General features: G+C 37.2%; 2 protein-coding genes across 2 annotated transcripts in view; both read right to left on the bottom strand.

Annotated features, from left to right (window-relative positions):
- LOC115440914 (protein unc-79 homolog) overlaps positions 1 to 15,416 on the bottom strand; it is a 47,938-nt gene extending 32,522 nt beyond the window's left edge. The window contains 15 exon segments of the mRNA XM_037447504.1: positions 109 to 208; positions 717 to 906; positions 1,244 to 1,365; positions 5,720 to 5,845; positions 6,503 to 6,634; positions 6,791 to 6,873; positions 6,947 to 7,019; positions 7,348 to 7,507; positions 8,153 to 8,338; positions 9,001 to 9,093; positions 9,630 to 9,800; positions 10,127 to 10,288; positions 10,869 to 10,988; positions 14,156 to 14,258; positions 15,187 to 15,416. Of these exon segments, the coding sequence (XP_037303401.1) occupies positions 109 to 208; positions 717 to 906; positions 1,244 to 1,365; positions 5,720 to 5,845; positions 6,503 to 6,634; positions 6,791 to 6,873; positions 6,947 to 7,019; positions 7,348 to 7,507; positions 8,153 to 8,338; positions 9,001 to 9,093; positions 9,630 to 9,800; positions 10,127 to 10,288; positions 10,869 to 10,988; positions 14,156 to 14,213 (1,776 nt within the window). The 5' untranslated portion in view covers positions 14,214 to 14,258; positions 15,187 to 15,416.
- A 730-nt stretch (positions 15,417 to 16,146) lies between these two features.
- Positions 16,147 to 19,370, bottom strand: LOC115440958 (transient receptor potential channel pyrexia). The gene has a single exon (XM_030165492.2). It carries the CDS (start codon positions 19,323 to 19,325, stop codon positions 16,404 to 16,406), a length of 2,922 nt encoding a protein of 973 aa, XP_030021352.2. The 5' UTR covers positions 19,326 to 19,370; the 3' UTR covers positions 16,147 to 16,403.
- Between the last annotated feature and the right edge of the window lie 7,191 nt (positions 19,371 to 26,561).

The raw sequence follows: 26,561 nt of genomic DNA, 5'->3' as shown, positions 1-26,561 counted from the left end.
AGGTAACAAAGAAGTATTTAATTATAAATCTATTTCATCACATGTCATAATATAAGAACTAGAAACATTCATAAAAGAATCTATAAAATTTTATCCTTGGAACCTTACCTTCTCCGGCACGTCGTCGCATATGGCCTCCAGCCAGTCGGGCATTATCACGTCCCAGATGGACTGAGTGACGATTCCGTACGGGATGAGACAGTACAACCTATGGATAAAAGAAAAAGAATAAGCTAGTAGACAACTGGAACAGAAGGTTGATCAGTCAGACAAACTTTCCCACCTTCCTCAGGTCTAAATAAAAATCGGTAAAAAAATTCCGCCAGAAATAAAAGTAGCTATCAGTTTCATTAATTTCTACTCATTTTTCTAAGTACTGCAAAGTGCTCACATCTAGTTCAGCAGTACAGGCGTTAGTAAATAGTGGTGATAATTTATCAGGAAATTCACTTGCTATTTTTGTTTTAATAAAGTGACCGTTCTGCACCTGATGGTAAGTGATGTGGGGTCCAATAGAATGCCGACTGGCAAGGGATGATTGGCCCTAGACAGATGACATAATTATACAGGCCTGTTGGAACCGGATATACACAGGCTGACCTAGGGCCATTATAGTGGGTTTTAACACCTCGTGTACGGTGGTCGCTATCTGGGCGGATATAAAATATATCCTACCACTAGCCCTGCTGTCCCCTACAACGATACAAGGCCCGTACCTGTTGAGTCCGTCCTTGAGGTGGTGCGTCTTGGAGGCGAGGTTGTCCCAGTGGCCGGCGTGGCGCGTGTAGTGCGGCGGGTGCGGCAGCAGGCACGCCACCAGCACGGCGCCGTGCTGCGCCGCCACGGCCCGCACCCACCCGCACACGTGCTCCAGCTTCAGCTTCTCCACCGTGCGGGCGGTCTCACCTGCAGGCCAGCGCCGAACTTACCAACAAGGTTTCGAGGAGTTGAGGGTTAGGAAAAGTTTCAGGACTTTCTACATGCATGTCAATTCAAAACATACCGCCACAAACTCAAACGTACAAATTGATTGATTGTACGTGCGTAAAATATCGAAGATTAAAAATCCATATCAAATACCAAACGTATGACTTTGTCGTTAAACTAGGTAAATTTTACACATAATTGTCAATTTACAGTCCCATAACATACAATTTTAATAGACCACTAGTTTCAAGAAGCATAGAACTCTAAAACCAACAAGAAAAGAGTAAACATCTAACAGTTAGATTGAGTATGATACCGGTGTAGGAGAAGGCGGTGACGTGGAACCAGTGGAAGAGTACGGAGAGCAGACGGCCGAGCACCTCGTCCGGCGTCTCGGGGTTCGGCGTGCACAGCCCCACCATCAGCCACACGCCGTACCTGCGCGACAGCACTCACATCATACATCGACTTGTATGTTCATTTGTTACACGCATATTCACGACTTTTATACCAGTACGTACGTTACGTTTGTACAACGTTTTTTGTAACATTGGTTTTTTATTTTAAAACAAAAACAGAGGTATTTTAGCGACTTTCTGGTACTTTGCTTAACATAATTGTGAATATTAGGAAAAAAAACACTAGAGTTACAAACTTTTTGAGAGGTGGTGGGGGCGTACAGGAAAACTTTACGGCGCGTTCATGAGGGGGTCAGAAATCTTCAAAAATTGCGTAACGTAATACTTGAACGGCCACAGAGATAGGCAGAAGCGCAACTGATGCACTTTCCTCAGTGTCTTGATGTGATAGATGACCCTGTGACCATACCGAGCACAAATACCATACTCCAGGCTAATACTAGTACAAAAACCTAATATCACTTTGCCTGAACCATGTATCGAACCTAAGATCTTAACAATGCAGTCATATGGTAGTACAACTGCGCCACCGAGGCAGTCATATCGACACCAACAATTTATACTACGCTAACTCGAAGTTTAGGTAAAATCGTTTTTTTATGCCAAATTGCTTAAAATATGTTGTTTTATATGTAGTAAAAAAATCGTGAAGAAATATATAAAAATAAAGAAGTTACAAATTTTATACAACGCTAAGTAAAGGTACTTTTTGAAATCAGTCGATTTTAATTACGCTAACTATTGTTAGCGGAGTATACGCGGGGAGAGGACGCACCGCTTGTTCGTTTATATTAATCTAACGACACTTGTCGCTGTATTAGATGTGATCGCGAGATTTTATAAACCTTATCAGTAAATCATGGTTGATAGTCTCATTGTTCCAAGTTATTTTAAAATATTGTTAGTGTTATTTTTATTATTACAAAAATGTCACGAAAACGAGTTAAATATTTAGTGGATTTAATTAAAAAGGAGGAATATTCTTTGAGCACTGTTGATAAAATGGGGAGATACTGCTTCCTACTGTTGAGAAAAGTAAGTTTAATATGTTATTAAAGATTATAATGTATGTCAAAGTAGATAAATATGTTTTATATTAACACAGTACGTTTTTTTGAAAATTTGATCCGCTCAACTCAATGTCCGTGTAACACTACGCTAACACTTAGTTAGCGTACTTTAATACGTTCGTTTATATTTGTATGTTTTGTTAAATGGATGACTTAGCGACTTTTACGTTAAAATACTTATGTAAAATGTATGTTAATTAGTTTATTGGTGGTATGTTGACTGTTTTTACATATATATGTTTTTTATAAAACAATCATATGATTTCAATACATTATGCCTATTATTCTATAATCGTTGCCATTACCTGCCGAAGTTGATTATCCTGAATTTGTGGTTTTGTATAATCACATCATGTTGGATGAGCCTATTCAAGAGAATGCTTATTCTATATCCAGTTCTACAAGCCAAGATATAGTTAATTACGAAAATGATTATAAGATATAAATTTAAACCACGTTCCACATAATATTTATTCACCAAAGGTATTGACTTCTATCCAAAAACCTTCTCTATTGACGTTAACTCCACCAAGTATATATAGAACCTGCATACATAATACCCCCGTACCTTCACCCTATTGTGATTTTTCGGAATCTTCACAAAGTTTAAACAATACTTTGGTACCGACTTGCGAAGATACCGAAGATAGAACACTCACACCTGAAATCAGTAGGTCAGCCCAGGAAAGTCTTTTCGATTCTTATATGGATAGCGACCTCAGTGGGAACACAGATTCAGTATCAACAATATCTACTCCCAGTAATTCAATTTCTTCGCCTGTAGCATTTAATGATAGTGACTATTCAGCAGTATCGACCCCAAAAAACAATAGATGTAGATCTAAAAAAAATAATGATGTAGGTCTCAAACGTCTTAAACTTGAAGATGAGTGGATACTTAGAAAAAGTTTTCTGACCTGAAAAGGTAAAACTAAAGCACCAAGAAACATTAAAGTCGCTTGCGTCAATTATCGTCTGCAATGTCATAATAATATAAACCAAGAAGTTCGTATTGACCTATTTGATGAGTTCTGGGGTAATCACGCGAAATAGTGGAAAATCATCGCCAAATATGTGATACATAAAAGCTACAAAACTGCCACTAATGTTGACAGCTAATCTAGTCGTCGATCACACACTTTGAATTATCATCTTCCCATAAATTCTGACAATGGTAACACATCACCCAAAGTTTTGCAAAACAATGTTCTTGAATATTTTTGATATTAAAAATCTAAGTAAACAATAATTTAACTTGGTGTTTCTTGATGATAGAGGTCGGCATAAAAAACATATCTATATAATTTCAAGTGAAATGAAACAGAGTATCATAGATCACGTTATTTCTTTTACCCCTGTGGAGTCTCACTACGTTAGAAAACGTATAAATAAAAAATACTTAGATCCTACTTTAACTTTTACAAAAATGTCGTTGTATGTTGAGTTGTGTGCCGATAATAATTATAATATTAGAGTACAGACAGTATAGATATATTGTTAACGCTAATTAGAAGATAGGTTTCTATTTACCAAAATCTTTTTTACATAATTTCATACCGCCTTCAAGAACCACTAAAAACCAAAAAAAAATATTTAGCATTATCTATTTACTGGTTACCAATTTTGGAGTCGGTGCCTAATAAAAAATTAAATATAGCAAAATATAAAGACTACCCATGACCACGAAGGCTACAGTCTTCAAAACGTCGGCAGAAAATTAAAATATAAAAAACGCGATAAAATCGGAAAATAGTTTAATTTTAAAATATAAAGATTTAAAATATTAGTATGATAACAACATTACACCCGAAAAGTATCATACATTTTATAGACATTTATTAACAACCGAACACGAGGAGAATGCAAGTGATGATAAGGTTTGAATGTTTAGAAGTACTCAATGATTACAACCTACTGCTTAAATTATGTGATTTATATTTACCAAATTTGAAGTTTTGTTTTCTTTTAAAAATAACAATATTAAGTGCAATCGTGAGATAGATATCATATACGAAGTCGAACTGTGATTGACTTGATCCCTTATCGTAAATTAATAAGAAAGTACTTACCTGTAATTTTAATAAAAAGTTGATTAATATACTATTTTTGTTTTCATTATACATTTACCTGTATAGAATAATATTATCTTCATAATTTCATCTATAATTTATACAAATCAACGTGTATTATAGCTCAATAGAATGTTAAATGATACGCTAACTTAGAGCACAGGTCGATGTATAGTACGCTATGTATAATTTGTCGGCTTTTAATGCGATATCCGCCAGAAAAGCATGTCCCGATAAAATAAGGCTAAGTTAAATATTTTTTTATTTAGCATAGGAATTTATAATAATATATCTTGTGAATATATATAGGAACCTAATTTTATATTTAATGCATAATATTCTCCAATTTTCTTACTGCAACGCAATAAAAATAACACATCTTTAGGACTGTGGTTCTCCCCGTAACACAATACGCTAACATTAGTTAGACGTGTGTAGTATGTATAATCTAATTGAGGAATTACATGTATACACGGCTAACTTGCGCTAATTTAAAAAATATAAATAATTAAAGAAAAATAAATATGAGAAATTATAAATAATAAGTTAATCATTAAGGGTGCCAAATTTCAAATAAGTATCTTAACTAATAAAAAAGTTATCACGTTTTTCCCTTTAAACGCCTCTCCTGTAAAGTACGGTTTTTTGAGTTAGCTTAGTATAAATTGTTGGTGTCGATATATAACATAAGTTCTTAATAATTGACTAAATCAAGACTTTAACTTCAAAGTATGAACAGCATTAACTATAAATTATTTTATTAAATATGAATTAACTAGAAGTTGCTCGCAAGTTCACGTGTGAAAAAAGCATTTCCTGCTACAAAAATCCCTAAATCAATATAGCGACGTACAGCGCCATATGTACAGCATCAACGACATCTTCTTAAAAATCAGGTAAAAAATCAAATATTGCCCATATGAGAAAATTACCGGAATAAAAATAGCCTATATATTAATCTAAGACATAATCAGTAAGATATAATATCCAAGACATGGTCAAACCGTGTGCAAAATTTCATTCAAATCCATTCAACAAACATCATTACCAATATTATTCACATTTATAATATTACTGAGACTATTCTAATTCTAAGATTTAAGCTGTGTGTGTTGTCGAATTCAGGGGCTTTAAGGCACCCAGTGTTGCAGCCAGAACCTGTCGCACCCCCTTAGGCCCTCAGTGTCTCTGGTCTGGTCTCTGGTCCTCGGTACCGGGCGGCTGCAATACTGACCTTCCTAGAAGCTGTCGATCCTCCACTGATATAGGGTCGGGCAACTCCACGCTCAGCGGCGGCTTCAGCTGCTCGTACGAACTGTCCGGGTCCTCCATGTTGATCGGCTTTGATTCCTTCAGCAGGCTAGCCGAAACATTCAATGTTTTAATAAATTTCAATATAAAAATATATTTTTTTACATTTTTTTTTGTTACTTATTAATTATAATTACTTAATATGAACGTCAAGGTATTTAATTTATTTGTATACTTTGAATATCAAATAAACTGTAAACAAAATCTATAAACATAAAAATATAATATTTACCTAATTGTGGCAACAATGGTACTCTCATTCAGCAACAAATCTACACGCTGCTAAAACCATGCATGTCTGCAGTGCTAAGTGAGATTGAGAGAGCCGACGGTTGCCTATCAGTGTCCATTAAAATAAAAAAAATAATTAAAAAACACCAAAAACAAAAACGAATGAACCAAAGTTTATTTTTGTGCGACTGTTTAAAAAACTTTCAAAATTACAACATAAATGAAAGAAATGAATTCAAACATGTTATAAATCTTGAAATTGTACTGTACAGATGTGAAGTTGTTGTTACTATAAAAATTTCTAGATTGCAAAAACTTGAGGATAGAAGATAACAAAATTAAAAATATAAAAAAAATGGTATAACATTTTCATAAAGAAACAAAACAGAACCAAGTAATTAGATAATATTCAAAATCTAATATTATACGACCTAGCTCAACAAGTGGTCAGAAGATCTAGATGTGAAGCCCTCACCTGACGATGGCCTCGACCAGGTTGGTCTGCATGTCGGAGTCCATCTGCCAGGCGATGGGCAGGCGCGTGTGCACCACGTGGTCTCCGCCGCGGCGGCTGTTGTGGCGGTTGCCGTGGCACTGCTGGCAGTACCTGACAAGTAACGAGTCATGGTGCACTCACATTGTGCGTTGTGTGTGTGTCCGTCTCTCTCTCACTTTCTCTAACACATACATACATACTAACTCTAACTCTCTCTCTCTCTCGCTCGCTCTCGGTGTGTGTGTGCGTGTGTGTTTATAGGCATACCTTATAGGATGGTTTCCGTTGTAGCTGGCGCATTCATTGGAAAAGCAGATGGAGTAGGCTGCCTTGTCAGAAGATCTGCAGTTCTGTGATATAAAAAAAAACTATTGACCAATCAATCCTAGACTACAATAATGAAAAGACAAATGACTATCATACCTTATTCTCACAAACCATGGACACTTGCTGTTGCGGATGTAGGATGTCGAAGAAACGCTGATTCGGGTGCTCTCTGTGCAAAAAGAATATAAATTGACTTTATTTCAAAAACTTCGAAAGTATTATAAAAATCAACCAAGGAATATTTGAAACTATATTAACTACCTAGGATTATGTAGGAATCTAATTAAAAATTGGATGGGAAATAATAATGAAGTCCGCCAGAATATTTTTTTGTCCTAGTAGCAAACAGTAAAAAATCTGTTGTTTAACTCACCAATTAACAACTGCTAATACCTGCTTGCATCTCACATATACCTCCACATGAGCAAACCAGTAGGACTTCCACACAATATTGTGCTAGAAAAATAGACTTTATTATATTGACATAACGCTCAGACCTGTGTATTTCATTAGCGCACTCGATGCACAAGTAGAGCGGCGGCGGGCTGTCGGACGCGAACGTGACGCTGATGCAGTGGTCGTAGCACACCTTGGCGGCCTCGGCCGTGCCCGCGTTGGGACACATGTCGCGCTGGCACAGGAAAGGCACCAGGTCATCTGGGACACGGGATATACAGCTGGATTATGGACTAACGACCGATTTCAATAAACGCTTTTAATAAACCCTCTGTCCGATCCCGAGTAATTTATAAATATGTCGAAAATCTTTATATTATTAGTCCATTTCCCCAAGCGATTGAAGAAAGCTATTGGAACGTTTATAATTATTTTTTTAAATTGATGACTTAAAATTGTTTTTTTTTTTAATTGCCACTTCATTTATAATCAATACTTGGGATATTGGAAACTTCCTGAAATACAGATGTAAGATTAATTACAATTTTCACTTGCTCATAGAAAACCAAACAGCAATTCACTAAATAAAATTACTATTGGGTTTCATACGTTGAATGAAGCTTCCTACATTTCTCTTCCTTTCTTAATTCCTATGCCTTATTCTATATCAAAAGTCACATCTATTTCTTATGGTATTGTGAAGGTTTAGGGCAGGTTATTATTTTTTAATATCAAATGTTATTATTTTAACTCTATTTACTCCTTGATAAGAAGGAGTAAGAAATAAAAAAAAGGAAATAAATATGATAAATTAATTGTTTTTTTAGGTGCTACACAAGATGATAAGCTGAGTGTCTTCCAAAGAGAATGTCGATTGATTAATGGTACTACATAAAACAAACTCACTAGAAAACTTGCACAGCAACCCCTTCCGATCAAACAGCTTGGCGTCAAACGGCGGCCAGTAGTAGAACAGCAGCTTGGCGGCGGACAGTCTTGCGCCCCACGTGCCGTACGCGATCACACTCAGCACGTCCTTCACTACCGTCTGCTTCATCGACATTAGGCACTCCAGGAGCTGGCAATGGTGGGCTGGTGGGGGGATGGTATAGATAGTGTGTGTTAGCTTTTTATTATATACTGACCCTCTGCTGGGCTCGGCCTCCTCTACTGCTGAGAGGGATTAGCCCTTAGTCCACCACACTGGCCTAGTGCCGATTGGTAGACTTCACACACCCTCAAAATTCCTATAGAGAATTTCTCACGTATGCAGGATTCCTAACGATATTAAAGCAAAGCCGTTAAAGCAAGTGATAATTCACAAAGAATACACTCATGATTTTAGAAAAGTCAGTGGTGTTTGCCCTTGGGATTTGAACCTGCGGACATTCGTCTCGACAGACCGTTCCGCACCCAACTACAACCACAATCAACATTTAATTTTTTTTTATTTTGATGTAACGATTTTATCTAGCCTTGGGATGACATAAGACCTGATGAGTACATTACTTATAGTTCAACATCATAGTATGTATTACACACGTCCTTTTCTTGAGTAGATAGAAGTGACCTATATCAAGTGATTAGACTTTTGCCACTTACCATAATTCTGATTCCGAGCTGATACTGAGCATACAAACCCAATAAAACTTCTTCTGACTGAGGGGTCGTACCAAGGACCTTAGTACAGCAGTCATACATAAGATATCACAGTAGGCTGTTTCACCATTTTCATTTGCTGCTAAAATGATTACCTGGATTATTGGAATGCTGGAATACCATCATGATGATGGCTGCAACTGATTGTGACGCTTGGCTTTCCTCCTCTTGTCCTGAGTAACGGCGTGCTGTAAAATATACTCTAAATGGGGACCATAGAATGTAAAATCCTTTTTAAAATCATCGCAGTATTTTAGCGATCGTAACAAACAACTTCCAGATACCATTCAGAAGCTGGTTGGGACATCGCCACTTGGTGGTAGTTGAAGCCAACTATATTTCAGATTTTTTTTATTGCTTTGAATGACGAACCGAGCTTGCCGTTCGCCTGATGGTAAGCGATACGACCGCCAATAAACAATAGAAACACCATCCAACACCTTGAATTACAAAGTATTGTTTGGTTTTCCACTGCGCTCGCCATCCTGAGACATGAGATGTTATGCCTCATTATGTTCAGTAATTACACTGACTACAATGTATGTTGTTATAAAAATTAAAATCCTTAGTAATTATTTATGTTATTTTCTCAAATTTCGTTCATAAGTTCCAAAGCTAAAGTACCAGATACCTTTCTAGCCTTCTCATATTTAGTTCATAACCTATTTAGTTCCAGAGGCTTTTCTTCTAAATTGGGCAATAATATTACCAAAATTCAACTCACTGATAGTAAATGGCGGTATATAATAGCACAGCAGGTTGAGTATCTCCTGGTGCAGAGACACTGGGAACACAGCCACGCAGTACGCCACCAGGTAGGGAAGGTTGTCGATCATGTCGTACTCCAGGAACGGGAGCAAGCAACCTAGGCACTGCAGGATGGCTTGGCCGAACGCTAGGTACAAAAGAAAAAGAGGTATGAAATACATGATCACTCTAAATTAAGTTCTATGCAATCCAACTTATGGGACAAATTAACGTGTTTTCATTGTCGTAAAACCCTAAATTTTAACAACAAATTAATATTGCGGCATGTCTAAATTATATTATCTTGATTCGGTTCAACCAAAATACTTTAAGGATAAAATAATTATTGTAGCTCTCAGTGACGACATGAAAAATCTTTAATTAACAAGTCTACAACGCTTAGAACCATGAACACTGGATTCACAAATAAAGCCAATTACAATCCTCATAAGAAAGACCTAACGAACTTCATACCTTGAATTCCATACTGCAGATGTGGCGCAGAATCGACCAGCTGTGATATAGCGTTGAACAGCCCTTTGTAATCCAGGTTGGGGTAGAGAGCCATCCTGTCAGCATCCGTGTCCGCATCTCGGATCATCTCTAGAGGAGATCTTGGCACATCTTTGAGCACACCTGGAATATTTTGATTTGAAGCCATCTGTGTACAGAGTAGCCCGAAAAAAACTGCATGGATTTTTTTTTATATTAGTACTAAAATGAAAAACAATAAGTACACGTTTTTTTGATGGAACTACATGCTTTCCACGCACACAGTAATCTGCAACAAACATTGCACATTGGATTTAGAAAAGATAAACTTCGGCTTCTTGAAGCATCTTTAATTTTTATAGGTGTGTTGCCGATACTCTTCCTATAACTCGATGTGTACTACCGAGTACAGAACTTACGTAGTGTAAACAGAATATAATATAGGCATGGTCTAGACTTGATACTGAATCCTGAATTGTATAATCTTCACGCCTTTTATCCCCAAAGGGCTAAGCAGTGGTGTAACTGAGCACCCACTATTCATAATGTGTATTATATCCCATAATGTCATAGGAGGCGAGCCTAATTCAACAAATTCCAAACGGGGCTTATAAGCAGAAAAACCCTTAATTTCACCAGGGATTCGAAAGTTAAATATCAGCGGTCTCACACTGCGCACGAAATAAAACTACACCACCGAACTGAATATAATCTAGATACTTACTAAGCAGCGTCTGTGAGAAATACTTGACAGTGTTCGCGATATCGTTGCCCGACGGCAACGGCTGTATGTTGTGCATCAGTCGGAGCTGGCAGTCGTAGAGACTGCGGATCTTCGCCGTGACTGCCAATTGTAAGCCCAATGTAGAAATGTTCTTTAAGTAATCTCGGTAACCTTTGTTATGATTATGAGGTTAAGCGTGTATATAGTTTGAGAAAAAACGAATATGTTTAGCTTTGTCGTTTCAGAGACTGTTATCAAAGGATTAGCACGCACTAGAAGCAATCACATCATGTATTTTTGCATAAGCCGGCAAACGAATAAGTAAGTCACCTGATGGTAAGCGATGTCCACGGACTATGAGCACTTCCAATTATAAAATAATCATAGTTACGTTGGATTTAAATAATATTATTTTTGTATGCCGGCACGGCAAAGTACCCCTTTTTGCCCCTTTGTACCCCATTGTGCCTGAAGAGGAGTAGGGCCCAGATAGTGTCCAGTGACTATGTATTTATCATGAGACACAATAATGCTGACCTGCTTGAAACCTACATAATTATGCTACACAGGTGATGCCGGAACGCGACACTACTGGGCCACTGGGTTTATAACTTGTGCACAGTGGTCGCTATCCGAGTGGTTAAAAGTATTCTTCTACCAAATGTTAGCTTATTTTATTTAGGTCTTCTCGTTATCTTATCCGCCGTGGTAAACATAACAGCAAGCTCTCATTTTAAATGTTTTCTGTGAGACAAATTTGGTCGATGCCTATATCGGGACCACCTTAATCTATCTTTCAAATTTTAAACTGGATAAGATACGCTAATCAATAGGGTTTTTGACAATTTTTTAAAATGTATGTACTACGATAGGGGACTATTCACTTATAGCATGAATTTTTATTGTTAAAATATGCTCAATTTATTAAATATCCGTGATTTTCTTTTGTCATTTATAATTTCGCGCTAAAACGCGTTGTAACATGATGTTATCCCTGTGTGATGTCATCGTTCATATACAAACATTCGTGACAGTTCTGAAACCTAACCTGCGCCTTACAACAAAACAAATTGTCTACGATTTATATAGGCTACTTGTTACTTTTCCCACAAAAAATGAATATGCCAGCTTATAAATATTGTTCAGTGCCTTAACGTAAAAACTCAACACCACATAATCCCGATAAATTGTTAATTCATGTGCCAAAATCAAAAGATTTAAGAAAGAAGTGGTAGACTTTAGCACGACGAGATTCAAAATATACGTCGGATAAATCGACGATTTATTTTTGTGAAGTTCATTTCAATGTAAGTTTATAGTTGTATATTATGTTATAAATGTTGTTGTCACCTAAAAAAATAATGTTTTAATATAAGTGTCAAATATAAACTATGGTTTTTGTAACCTCGGTTTTTTTAAAGTTATGAGTGCGTGCCATTTGTTGTTCTATGTGTCATGCAGTCGTTACTATATAAGTATTTATTGTATTGAATAATGCAATGTTTATGAGAGATGACGTCACTAGGAATGGCGGCCGGCATCGCATCGTTTTAGGCCGCGAGGTATACAGATTAATAATTAAAAATTTTAATGACGTATATAAAATATTTACAAAACGTTTAAAACAAAATAATCTATTTGATAAATATTGTCGCCCACTATTCTTTCTCCTGGAGCAGTTTTATATTTTTTTGTTACACGAGTCAAACACCCTATTTATTCGGGCAGACGCCAATAAACAATCCCAATCTTAATTTTCGATCCGATTCCGAGAATCTCAGTTAAAATAGGTCATTTGGCATCTATTTTCACGGTCGATCGAAAAATAATGGGATCGTTTATTAAAGACGTCGGTAAATAATTGAAGTTACCAAATATTGATAATTTCAGTTTAAGAACACCGTATGAGAGCGGACAGCTGTTTTACAATAGTGCACGTACATAAACTAGAAAGCTAAAAAGAGAAGTGTTTTCACCCACAATCGTTTTGAACTACGAGAAAACCGTTGCATTAACTAATCCCAAAAAACCATAAATCTCTACAAATATGTACAAAAAAATCATTCCCCCTTTAAAATTGAATTCATTTAAGTGAATAGTGTGTATATATATCTAAAACTGAATAAGGAAATAATACTAAAAGGAAGAAGCGTTCAGCGGTGCCACAGACATAGATAACACAGCCTGTATTTGAAGAAAGGTGAGCCACACAAACAAGACGTCTGATTCTGCTGATACCCTAATAATACACTACCAAATTCAAGAATTTTGTGCCTCTAAAAGTTTTAAGGTCAGGTCTATTCCGTCTGAGGGGGCATATACGTTTTTTTTTTACAATTACGAGCGTCCTAATCGAAAAACAGCTTTGATAACCATAAAGGTAAATAGGGTATTTTTGTCTCTCATACCTATACAGCTTTCGAAGCTGTCCTTTAAGTAGAACGCCCGTAATTACAAAAAAACGGATTCACCCGTTTGACGGTATAGGAAACCCTGACCTTATTCCATACAGTAAAAAAAAAGTTCAGCTACACATTTTTTTAAATCGTGATCTAATATTTAAGTTCAATAAATTACCTATTTATATTACTAAACAAATATATTTGACATAACACTAATGTGCTAAGATCTCTAAATTACATCATCTAATAAAAAAAAAAATCATGTTTTCCCGCTAAATCGACGCCACTAATCTTAGAGCTAAAAAAGGTAATATTCAGCAGAATCAGATCTAAATACGGACGACAGTGACACATTATATACAAAGACGTGTAACGCATACTATGACAATTGACAACATATAAGAGGTCCATCGATAAACATACAACACTTGTCTATATCGTCAGGGTTATGCAGGGTTACAACACCGTAAGAGAAGGGGCAATGCAAGTCTAGAGACAGGGTTGCCATCTTGGAATATTTGGAAAATTTTAAAAAAAAATAAAACATTTAACATCTGAAGGAAGAAGAAAAAAAACGAATTTGAATTTTGAAGGAATGTGATTAAGTATAAAATTTAAATTGAGCGGAAAACATAGACAAGAATAAAAAATAAAAGAATAATAATTATATTAAATAATTCAAAATAAACAATTTAATAAGAGCATAAATTTAATTTACAAAACAATTACTTATATAGTATTAGATAAAATAAATTGCTAAAAAAATCATTACAAACAAAAAATCAATGAAACTAATTAGAAATTGTATTTTGATAGCAACCCCAGGCCAGGGTAAGCAAACGTGCACAGGGTCCAGGGCAACACGGCTCGCTTGCACGAGCTCACCTTTCATATTGAGTGGTTCCGTCAAATACTGCATAGTATCTGCCTGCACGCTCAGCATTAGCACATACAAAAAGCTTTGTTCACTACTCAACGACGTCCCACTCTGAAAAAATGCATGCAAGCGTATATTTATGATGTCTTTATGTCTGCGTCTTGGATTGTTCTATTGTTTCGGTTTATTTGATTATGTAATATAGCTAAAACTACATGATGTATGAAATGGTGTATCCATAAATAAAGTTTCAGTTATTAGAATTCTAAATCCTGGTTTTAGTCCAATTTCACTTACTACAAGTCCATATTACATAAAAAAAATATCTGAACTTAACATTATTCCCTTTAAAAATAATAAAATGATTGCAGTAAGGAATAAAAAGAAATACTTTAAAATATTACTTCAAATAAATAAGTACACTAGTAGCGTAGTCAGTACACACTATGTAATTTGTATATTTGTTTTGTTGTTAGCTTCTTGCAGTCTATTTATCCTATTTTATTGTATTTAGCAAATATATATTAGATGATATACCTAGGACCCAGCATAATATTTGATACTTATTAACTTAATTAGAAAGTGAAAATATTTAAACAATATTTGTTGCTTGTTTGGTATAAATAAATTGTGTGAATTTGATTATGTAGGGGTTTAATTACAAAATAGTAATAAAAGATACAATGGCACAATAAAATATTTTATTTTAGCAAAATAAATATTTTTATTTATTTCTTAACAGTACCAAGAATGCGAGTATGTATTACCTAATAAAAAGGTAAATACCTAAACAATTACTTACAATCAAATAATTACTTAAATAAAGCGGACTAATGATGGATATAATGTAACATAAATTTAAAAAAGAATCTTATGAGATCTAAACTCTAACAATTTTTACAACACAAATATTTTTAGCGTATTATTACCTACCTACCTATTTTCTCCAACATGGCGAAATTCCACTCTAATTATTCTAGAACAATCCAAAACATCGGACTACGCATATAAGCGACAATAAACAATATAATTTACTCACAAGCCGCCGCCCTTGTCCCCATGTTTATAAGTTGTATCTTGAAACTCCCTTGCATTGGTTATCCGGAACTCGCTCACCGATATCATGAACACGGTGAATCAATAAAGGTGCAAGTCCTGAACGAAAGAGATAAGACCTGAATCTAGATTTTCTATTCTTTTCAGTCTATTGATCGCCTGTATCCTATTTTAAAGATCGCGCATGTACTGAAAATGTCAAAATGAAGTTCCTAATTGTCAAATGTTGACACATCCGGTTTACTTTCCGAGTAGTGTTGTACTTTTGTTAGAATCTTGTAGGCGATTATTCAACTTAATAGTATGTATTTAATATTATTCATTTATAAAAGTAATGTTTGTTATTATAAATTACCCGGGTAACACGAATCGATATACGATACATGTATTTTAAAGGGAAATGACTGTAGTATAATAATAATAAAGAGATTATTTGTATTTAAAAATCCAACCTTACGTGCCAGTTAAAACGTTAGGTAATAAAAAATAGCAGATAAAAAATATAATTCCAAAAATTTTGAAGAAAAACGCAGAATCGATTGAACGGACTCTTTTAGGGGAGTGAAACTGCAGGCAAATCTGAGTATTAATGGTTTTTATGAACATTCCATTTCTTATTATAAAGTTAAAATATACGTGCATTACTCTTTTCCAAGTTTCAGATGCGGAATGAATGAAATCGACTATTCATACTACTGTTTAGTTACTTTTCAGGTGTTAACAACACTATGCAGCCATGGCAGATTGGCGCGAAATTCTAAAAATTACGGCCGCAATTATAATCATTTTGTGCGCACTCACTACTATGTGAAGAAAATACTGCGCATAACGCAATGCAATGAATACCACGTGTTCTGCTAAAATGTAGTCTTCATTGTGTCATTTCCCAATTAATTACAAAAGGAAAATAAAATCGAAACCATAAAAAATAATAATATTTATTTTAACATTAAAATTACTTACAAATATCACAATCATAAATTAATACAATTATTTTTAATCACAACTGTTTCCCGTGAAATTAACTAGCTCCCATCGACCGTAAAGCAAAAAATATCACGCTCTGAATTTAAGTCCGCGACGCGCACAATGGGGTCCGCCGTACCGCCGAGCTCCGGAGCGCCGTTAATTCGCTCCGTAGTTTGTTGACTTGTGTACCGTTGGCATTGAAATAAAATGACTCGGCCGCCCATTATATCATCAACGGTCCATCGCGCCTGCCAGAGCTTGCTGGATCACTAGCTGTTGGGCGCTTATTAACTTCTTTAATTCCCTTACTTCCTGTGTCAGTTGTCTTACATTCTCCGAAGTCTCATCAAGTCTCGCGTGTAAGCTGCCGAGTCCTGAGTACCCGTACTCTCGGTACCCCGAATCATTGTTGTTCTCGTACTTTTTGAAGCAAGAGTATGCGCCTGTCGTAGACCCGCTCGACGATATTGTATGCCCGTACTGTTTACGCATCTTTGCGATGTCGTACGCCGCCATCATTATGTCTCTCGGTAATCTTTTCTCGCTCGGATTTAAAGGCTTAACGCTTAATACAACTCTGTATGCTTGCGGCGAGACAAGAGCTGAAGAATGTAGAATTTTAAGTAAACATTTTGGTAAATAACCATTAAACAAAGCTAGCTCCATATATGAAATCAGTTTCGTTTGGCGTACGAGTTTAGATAAGCCAGCTGTCTTCCTCAATCCTTGAATGTCATGGACAGCGATACCTACGAGTAAATTCATTAGTACAACAGTGACAAACATTAAGAACAAAACGTACGTGATTTGTGCGGATATCTCTAACAGGACTGGGGGATCGTTCCCGTCCGGTTCGTTCAGTAAAAGGTCTAAGTTTAGTTCGCCAATCATCATAGTTAGTACTGTAATAAAGCCCATGAAAGGATTTGCGAATGACGACGAGTCGGGAAAAATTACGCAAAAACTAATAGTAAATCCAATTAAGATGCAGGAATATGCCATAAGGAGTTTAGCGAATTCTTTCTGCACCTTCTGGTACATGGCGACGTAGGTGCCGAACACGGGCAGCTGTCCGATCATCATCATGAGGTTCGTCCAGCCGGCGAGCACCGCGAACGCGCCGACGTGATTCTGCCACGCATACGTGATGTTTGTGTAAATATACGATATTAGAAACACGCTTACAATCACAAACCATTCGATTATGTTCTCAGATTGCATCAGGTATTGTTTAACAGTTGAATAGCCAGCGATGCCGTAAACCTTTCTGAATATTTCGAATATCGTTATGCCAGCTAGCACCCACCATTGCATTTCTATTACAAATGGATTTTTACGTAGCAAATCCCCAAGTATCGACTGTTTTTGACATAATTCTTGTTCCTGAATTGTCTCCTCCATATCTTTGCTACCGTTGTAACAGTTGTGGGCCAAAGCCGTCAAGACATACAAAGTTAAACATAAAACAAATATAAAACTTAAGAATAACCGAGCCACGTAGTATTTGCGGATTTTCTCCCATTTTATGTACAAAAACGCGGAGCAAAGCGGATGTAAAAGTACTTCTTTCTGCCCTTCATCAACGAAGGTGTTCAAGTAACTGATTTCCCGAGGGTAACAGTGCTGTAGTATGCTGCGAAAGTCTAGTTCGAGCTCCACCTCCCTGTTACTCGTCTGCGAGTGATGGAGTGTAATGGCGCAGTCCAATTTCCTCGTTATCATTGCGAGCGAGGCGGGCGTTTTTCTAGCTATTACATTAAGAGCGGAGTTTCCTTTTTTAGATCTGGTTGTGACGTCAGCTCCGTGGTATATGAGCGTCTCCACGCAGGCGGAGAGTCCGTCGAGCGCCGCCAGGTGCAGCGGAGTGAACCCGTACTCGTCCTTCTGGTTCACGTTTGCGCCCCAACTGATCAGCGTCTCGATGATGTCGCACGCTGAGTCCGACTTCCCTATCGCTGCGTGAAGCGGCGTCCTTTTGTCAAAGTCCATAGCGTTCGGCTCCGCATTGCCTTTCCGGAGTAAAGACTCGACGCATTCCAAACTGGAAGAGCGCGCGGCGAGGTGCAGCGCCGTAAATCCGCGGTGATTCTTCAAACTGGCGTCTGCGCCTTTAGACAGTAATAAATCAACGCATTCCACGAACCCTCCGTCGGCCGCCAAGTGCAGCGCCGTCGACTCTCGGTCCCCCACTCGTGTTCTAACATTAGCGTCAGCGCCCGGCGTCTCCAACAATATAGTTAGGCATTGTATCATCCCCAAATCGGCGGCGAGGTGAATGGCATTGGTGCCGCCTGGCTCTATCAAGTTCACGTCGACTCCGTGAGATATGAACAACTTGAGGCACTCGACGGAGTTGGCTCGTACCGCGCAGTGCAGCAGACCACCCTCGCAATTGACGTACTTGACCGCGGCGTGCACGGAAGCGCCACGGGAAATTAGCAAATTAGCCACTTGCACAGAGTTACCGAACGCCGCGCAGTGGAGGGGCGCGAAACACCGGGCCATGTAATTTGGATCGGCGCCGCACGATAGGAGATAATTGGCGCATTCTATAGAACCGCTGAAGGCGGCCACGTGCAGAGGTGACAATCCTAATGCATCAAAGTACAACGGATCCGCTCCAGCATCCACCAGTATCGGTAGCAGGTTTGCTAGTCTAAGGAAGGCTGCCCAAAACAAGCATACATTCTTTTCGGCCTCGGAAGCGGTTGCGAAGGTGTTGGCAGCCGTGTCGGCCGTGATGGCTCCGGTCTCCAACTCGTCGAGGAGTCGCAGCCGGCCGCCGACGGCGCGCATCTGCTCATGCGCGCTCTGACGTAACGAGTCGCCGCAGATGTGCGCAGTTAGGTCGAGCGGCGGTTCCTCGAAGCTGTCGTACATGTTGGGCGCGCTCTCGGCGGGCGGCGAGGAGCCCGCGAGCACGTACTCCAGCTGGCCCATGGAGGGGTAGGCGCGCTCGAGCTCGTCGTCGTCGCGCGGCGGGTGGTGCGGGCGGTGCTGGCGCGCGGGGGAGCTCGGCACTCGCGACGCCCGCGGCCGCCGCTCCATGTCGCGCGGCGGGTGGGGCGGATGAGGCAGGTGCGGCAGGCTGCGTGGCGCCTCATGCTCGCGGCGGCGCCACCAGCGCGCGGGCAGCAGGCGAGGCGCGGGCATGCGGGCGGCGCACACGCGACTCACGCGACTGACGCCGGCCGACTGATGTGACGCGGCTATTGTGCGCCACTTGTGGCCACGCGCACACCTTCTGCTGTTAAGTTGTCTGCACACTTGATGAACGATCAGGACGTCGTGTCGCGAAAAAATGGGGCGCGCTCGTACGTTGCATTTGAGATGACAGGCGATCGCTATATCTATAAGAGATAGGTAGTTACTGCTATGTAACATATTGGTTTGTACTATCAAATTTAACTTGAAAACTATGACACCAAATGGGGTGTGTGACCATAATAATATGAGCCAACTTGATATCAGAAGTTTATGTTGTGAATAAAGAAATATAAAAATTCTTAATTGGAAATACAATGCCGAATCGAAATGCGCATGCGCAACATCCGAAAATAATAATAACGCACACATAGCGACGTAAATAAACGTCATTAACATTCGAAAGCATAGTTTTTAAAGATGCCATTAAGCCAGGTGATTCCCGGTAATTTATACAAGTTGAGAAATTTTCCTACCAACAATTTATATAGCTAGATACATCCCGTCTTTTTCGCTTTCCACTCTACATAACCGTACGTCCCACGCTATGTTAAATGCCAGTATTTTGGGGCGAGTAGCTATATTAACTACTAACCACAATTCCAAATCCTGAGCTAATAGGTACTGAACTCTATATCACTCTACCTGACATAGGAATCGTTTACCTGAGATTAAACCCGAAACTTTAACGCGGTGCAGTCATTCAGCTAAAGATAACACAACCAAGCCACCGAGGCATAAAAATTACAAAATATGATTAGGTACACAAAAAATACGAAGTTTTCCTTTGTCACCGACAAAACAAAGTCTAGTAGTCAAGTCTAAAGCATTCTTAAGGCAGCTAGTTCTTATTTGGTAACGTCTATCACGTACTTCCAATTACTCGAAAAAGAACCTCTGCCAAACAATCTTGACCTCTGAGAAAACCCTTTTTCGTAATAACGAATGTCAAATGTTCAAGGTTATTATGAATTTTAATTCGTGACTTTGGACCAAATGTTTGTTCCTGGAATGCTACACCAATATTTAGATAATAAATTTTTAGTAAATAGAAGAGAATAGTTTATTGTATAATACGGTCTAAATACTTTTCTAATGTGTCTAGCATTTATTATAAGATTTATATCTGCAGTACTAATGAGTTCGATTCCTTTGACAACACAATAACTGAACCACAAATTTTTGTGATTGCCTTATTAGTCTATGCGTTTAATCTCCTTCCAATATAACGACTCCAAAAACATACGTTGGTAACTGCTTTGGTGTTCGAATTGTTTGACACGACATGGAACAGATACTTTGCTGTTTTCTATGCCTACCCATTGAGGTGCAAGCGTAACAATAAACATACTGAGTCACACGATTGCATCATCACACAATTTTTTAACCTTCCCATCACGTTTTCGTCAAATCATTGAATTCGCAATAATAGATGATCCGGTCGCACGCTAACCGGATGTACCATGGTCACCAATTGTAACCATGCCATGACCAATCGATTTGTTAATCAATCAGAACTGACAAGCCTGTGTAATCAGATCCATGAGTTGATCAGGGGATTTATTCTAGCGAAGTAGACATTTTCGTCTAAATAAACGTCGGATACTGACTTCTCAGTTTAATGAAAGCATACAGGTCATGGACCAGGAGCTCCTGGGTTCGAATTCCATGTTCTAGCAGACGGCCGGCTGTAAAAAGTATGCCAAGGGGGTTGCGCTAACCTTTCACTAGAGTGAGATAGAGAAGATGGAAGGAGACGACGTATCTCATGGATGTCTCACGCAGGTTGCGACTTGCGACTTATGACCGGTGACACTTTCCAAGTCAAACGCTAGGAACAGGCATGTTTCAGAACATTCAAGTTTCGAATCCTGGCAGGCTCGCCATATGAGATGGAATGCCAGGAAGTGTACATAAACACGACCTTAAGTGTAACTAAGATCATATATTTAGAAAGTAGCTTAATCAAAACATAAACAAGATAATGACGCAAATGTTAGATAATGAAATAAAAATATTTTTCGTAACTGCGAGAAAAACCGAGAAATTAGTTTTATTATAATTAAACTATTTTTCGGATTTAATCGCGGTTTTAATAATTTTAACTTTCTCCCGACGTTTTTCGTTTCGTTATTCTTATATATTCTTATATACCTCAGTATATTCTATTTAGCTATACATACGACATACTGAGTCGTACCTAAACTTACATAAACGTAATTCAAACAATACTTACTAATCAATGTTTTAATTTAGAGATAATATGCCTGTCAAACTAAATATCTACTTTACGAGAATAAGAACCCAGCTGCAATTGTGGGAAATTTTGACATAATAGGTACATACAAGCTCACGTGATACTTCGCGATAGTGGGTACAGATGCAACTAGTTCAACAGTTTTGTAAGCTTACTTGTACCAACATCGCGATGTAATTCGGGTTTTTTTACCTATAGGTACTGTGACGATTATTATTGATACAGGATTTTTTAAAAATATATATTACATATATGAACTATTCCAAGTTGAAATAGGAGAATTTGGGCTTAGTGGGTTCACTGCGCTGACATAATGAGGGTTGGGCTTTAGCATTTTTTTAATTATTGCCAAATTCCAGTACTTCTCCCTGATATCATAAGTTATGGTACATCCTTCCACTTTAAATATTTATCGTTAGCTATGTATATTATTGATATGAAAAAAACCTTATCAAGTTTTCACAGCGTTCGTTTCCAAGTAATACAGTATCAGTCGCTCGACACGTGTTTGAGAGCCAATTACAAAAGTTACGTGCGCTCAATGAGTGGCGTTCAGCCAACGTGACCCCTGTGTTGTTTATTCGTTTCTCATTCGGGAATAAAGGAAAATTATTATCGTACCCTTTGCTGGAAGAGAAATGTGTGAACCGCAAATTATTATTTGTTTAGATACCAGATATCTTCAGTAACTAAGTAGTTATTGTAACAGGTTACAATATAACATATGTTACAACAACTTAGGATACGCGCTGTTAGAACTTGTATCGCACATCCTTACAAATTAACAAATACTTAATAGACTTTGGTAATTAAAGTAATTACTTATGCACTACAAGTCTATACAAGTAAACAAAAAAAACCTATAAATATATATAAGTTATCAAAAATTAAAGATAAAGTGTAATAACATATTATTTCAGAGATTGATGTTTTGTCATAAGGTTTCAGATTTTTTATTTCCTTTTGCCGAAACCACAGAAGCAATGTATGATGTTTAAATAAAGGTAAAAATTCATTATAATTCGCTTTATTTTAAGATATTTATATTTTTAATTATCTTAAAAATAACAATGCGTAAGTATAAAAATATAAAACAATGAATGACTCATCGATGAAGCGAAGCTCAAGACCTATGCCAAAGGCTGTAAGAGATTCTAAATATGAAATCTCCTTACAATACGTGCCGAGACCAGCAATACTGCCTTCTGCATCTGGCCTCTAATCCAACGGCCAAATGAGAGCTGAAGATGTTGGTCGAGGCTCTTTGGTATCAACACATGCGCAGAAACGACAATCAGGACAATAATTGTAGAGTCTACACCCCACATGTCAGTAACATCGTGTGCCAAGTCTAAATATTTAGACATTTGACCAAAAAATGCATTACTATTATTTATTCTTTAATAAATATTCAGATCCTAGAAACTCTAAACGTGAATATTTTTGTTTTTAAATAATTGTAACTAATTATTGTTATATAAGTACATTTTATTTTCTCTGCATTATAAACACCTACCCACGAACGTGCTAATTTCTAATTTAATTTTTATTTAACATTACCTCAATGCATAAAAATGCGTGAGATAAAACCAGTTGTCTATAATTAACTTTACTTATTATTCAATGGAGTAGGTATTTAGGTCTTGATCTAGATCTCTCAGCTCACGTGTACTGGAATTAGTAATTACTCGATATAATGGGTCCTAATGCGTTGTGTATCTAGATCATGTTTACTGGGACTGATGCATTGGAATTGACGTCACACACTTGTGACGTAATTGGCCTATCTTTAAAGTCAAGCAAAGGACTGACTGAAACAGCGAAGGAAAACATCGTGAGGAAACCTGCATACCTACCTGAGAAATTCTCTAAGAATTTTAGAGTATGTGAAGTCTACCAATCTGCACTAGGCTAGCGTGGTGGATTAAGACCTAATCCCTCTTGATAGTAGAGGAGGCTCGTCCCTAGCAGTGGGACAGTATAGTACAACACAAGGCTGATATTATTATTATAAAACACTGAGTTACTTGATGTCAAGCAATCAGCGCTATTATTGCTATAAGTAAAGTCAAGTGAATTCCGTCTATAAAATCAAAATAATATGAATGCAAAAAACATTTTGTAGATGACGCATATCTAAATGTTTTCTCGTTAGATACTTATAAGTAATTCAAACTAGTGATCTCTGGTTTCAGCGCCGCCTACAATGTCACCGCTGCACCTTATTGAATTGATTAGCTAAGATGTTGGTTCGGACCGTCCTTTAAAAATATTTTTGGACTATATATATCGAGTTTGTATTGAATACCTCTTCTGCAAGGATCTTATTTTTTTTGCATGCGAAGGTATAATATAATGGCATTTGAGAATTTCGGAAATTAAACTCTGCTAGGCAAAATTACTACACTATAAAAGAGCTGTTTAGTAAATTACTTCACGCAATGAAATGTTGTAGCAACATGACTCAGATGGTAGGGTTGTCTTAACCATTATGGGCGTCGTTGCAATAAAATCAGCCTGCACAACTGCTAACAGTTTTCAGAATCACGAAAACTGCTATTAAGATCTTGTATCAATAGTAGTTTTTGACAACTATCTATACTGCCGTGCTAAGGTCAAAAGTGGTATCTCAAAAACAATCAAAATCTTGATTTTTATGTCGTCAGATAGCTTAAAGAAAAACCAATCTATGAACTTACCTAAATAACGGTATCTTATTTAGAACTTGTTAAAAAAACCTTAAAAAAGTTTCTCTATCTCAGTTTTACATACAAAACCATAAAACTATATTTACAGAACTTCGATTATCTCGAAATAAGGTTTCTCTGACATACCGCTTTTGTGCTTAGCACGGCAGTATAATACTATAACGACTACATCTAGGTGCTACAAACCCTTTGCACCTCAGGGTATAAACGGTCGAACCAGTATGGTCTGGAGTCCGTATCCAGCATAAATTTAATCCTTACTGTATCATTAGACATTCAATAAAAAATCAATGATCAGTAAACTGCGAAGATGACAAACGTTCATGAAACGTAATAGGATGCCGAGAATAACAAAGGAAGCGTACAATCGCACCGTTTACGTAAATCGCTGTTTATGAAAATTAATAGGCGTTCAACACGACTTACTTCCTGATGATAACATCTGAATAAACTATTATGTATCAAGGATACACCGAATCCTTGTTCTACAGCTTTTATTCTATGTCAAACATTTCTATTCCGCGCGGAATTTTTTTATATAGGTAAATGTCGTCAATGACTACTTCGGTTTTTATGTTCCATAGGCGTGATAATTTTTTCTCGAAATAAAATTATAAGAGAATTAATATAGACTACTTAGAAATAACATATCTACGTAATTTATATCAAAGAATATTTAAAATCGTAGTTGTGGGGCGGAGATTTTCTCTTAGAAACTATTTTTTACATTTTACAATAATTTATACCTACTAATATTATAATATGGACCGAAGACCTGGTGAAGGTCGCCGGAGTCCAATGGATGAGGGTGGGTCAGAACCGGTCCCTGTGGCGCTCAATGGGGGAGGCCTAAGTCCAGCAGTGGACGATTCCCGGCTGAAATAATGATGAATATTATAAAAAAGAAAAGTTTGTAAGTTTGTTTTCTTTTCTCTGGAAACACTGAACCGATCTTGAAGATTCTTTTACAAATAGGAAGCTACATTAGATACTCCTGAGTGCTATAAGCTTTTTATCCCGGAAAAAACGTTATCACGCGGCCAGAGCTGCGGGCAAGGGCTAGTGGAAGATAAATATGAAATAGCCCCAGAATCAGTTTAGCATTATATCGCTATTAACCTACGTATAACTAGCTACCTACAACTTATAAATAGGTATCATTCGCTCCGTTAATAAATACGTAGTGCGGGTTACCCGTGCAATATTATAATTCATAAGTACTTTACTAGGATATCAACACAGTTATTTAGAAATTTGCAACAACGACCCTATTCCTCATTAATTCCTTGCTTAGACGCTCGGGATATCTACGCAGTATTTGATGCAAATCATTGATAAAGTGAGGAAGCAACTTGCAGTGTTATATTTACATAAGGCGGTATCCCCTGCTAAACAGCAATTTAACCATACATTTAGAAGCGATCTATTTGCAATTTATAATACATATAGAAAAACATTAAACATCATATTTTTACACGTTATCTTTACTTTGGTTATTTTTTTTTTTATAATGTGGACATTGTTTCATTAATTTTATGATGAAAATACCGCTAAAATTATAATTTATGCAACTTAATACATATCTGTCTTACTTGATATAACGAAGGAATTATCCCGTCATAGTTAGAGGAGAAAAAAATGTGTTTAGTTATTTTTTAAGTGATTTTGACCATATAATATGTAATATTAATTACTATGTTTTTTTTTTATATAGCATAATATGTATGCCCTGCCCAAAAAATGTCCTGTAATTATATTATGTGATTTAGACCTTGGCGAATGTACGACTAGACGACTTGACTAACACAACTAGTCGTATTTTCGAATAAAAAACTTCTAAACGCGGCGGGTTGTAGTTATTTCTGAATATTATTAGTTACGTAACCAATTTTTTTGTTAAAAACCCACATTCCTACTTTATCCGTATGTTATTTAGTAGTGGGTGGCATAAACACTTCTGGTAATTGAAGCGTATTGCTTGCTGTAGGTGTGGACACTTTATTTATTTTTAGTAGTGTCCTTGCACCAATGATTCTTATAAATACCAACCTTAGGTTTAATTTCAAGCTATTTTTAAATCAAATGCATAAATATGCAATAGTTGCACACCAAGATTAAATCTTGAATCGAGTTTTTATTACGAATGTCTTGCAACATCCAACTATGATAGCATTGTAAAAGAAGATTTCTGCATTAGGTGATTCAAATAAAAGTATAATG

Source organism: Manduca sexta, chromosome 6 (genome assembly GCF_014839805.1).
Source record: "Manduca sexta isolate Smith_Timp_Sample1 chromosome 6, JHU_Msex_v1.0, whole genome shotgun sequence".
Taxonomy (NCBI): Eukaryota; Metazoa; Arthropoda; class Insecta; order Lepidoptera; family Sphingidae; genus Manduca; species Manduca sexta.
Note: the sequence above shows the minus strand (reverse complement) of the source record. Positions and strands in the feature narration are given on the sequence as shown.

Coding starts and splice junctions, on each gene's coding strand:
- LOC115440958 (XM_030165492.2), bottom strand. CDS start 19,325: ATGCCCGCGCCTCGCCTGCTGCCCGCGCGCTGGTGGCGCCGCCGCGAG.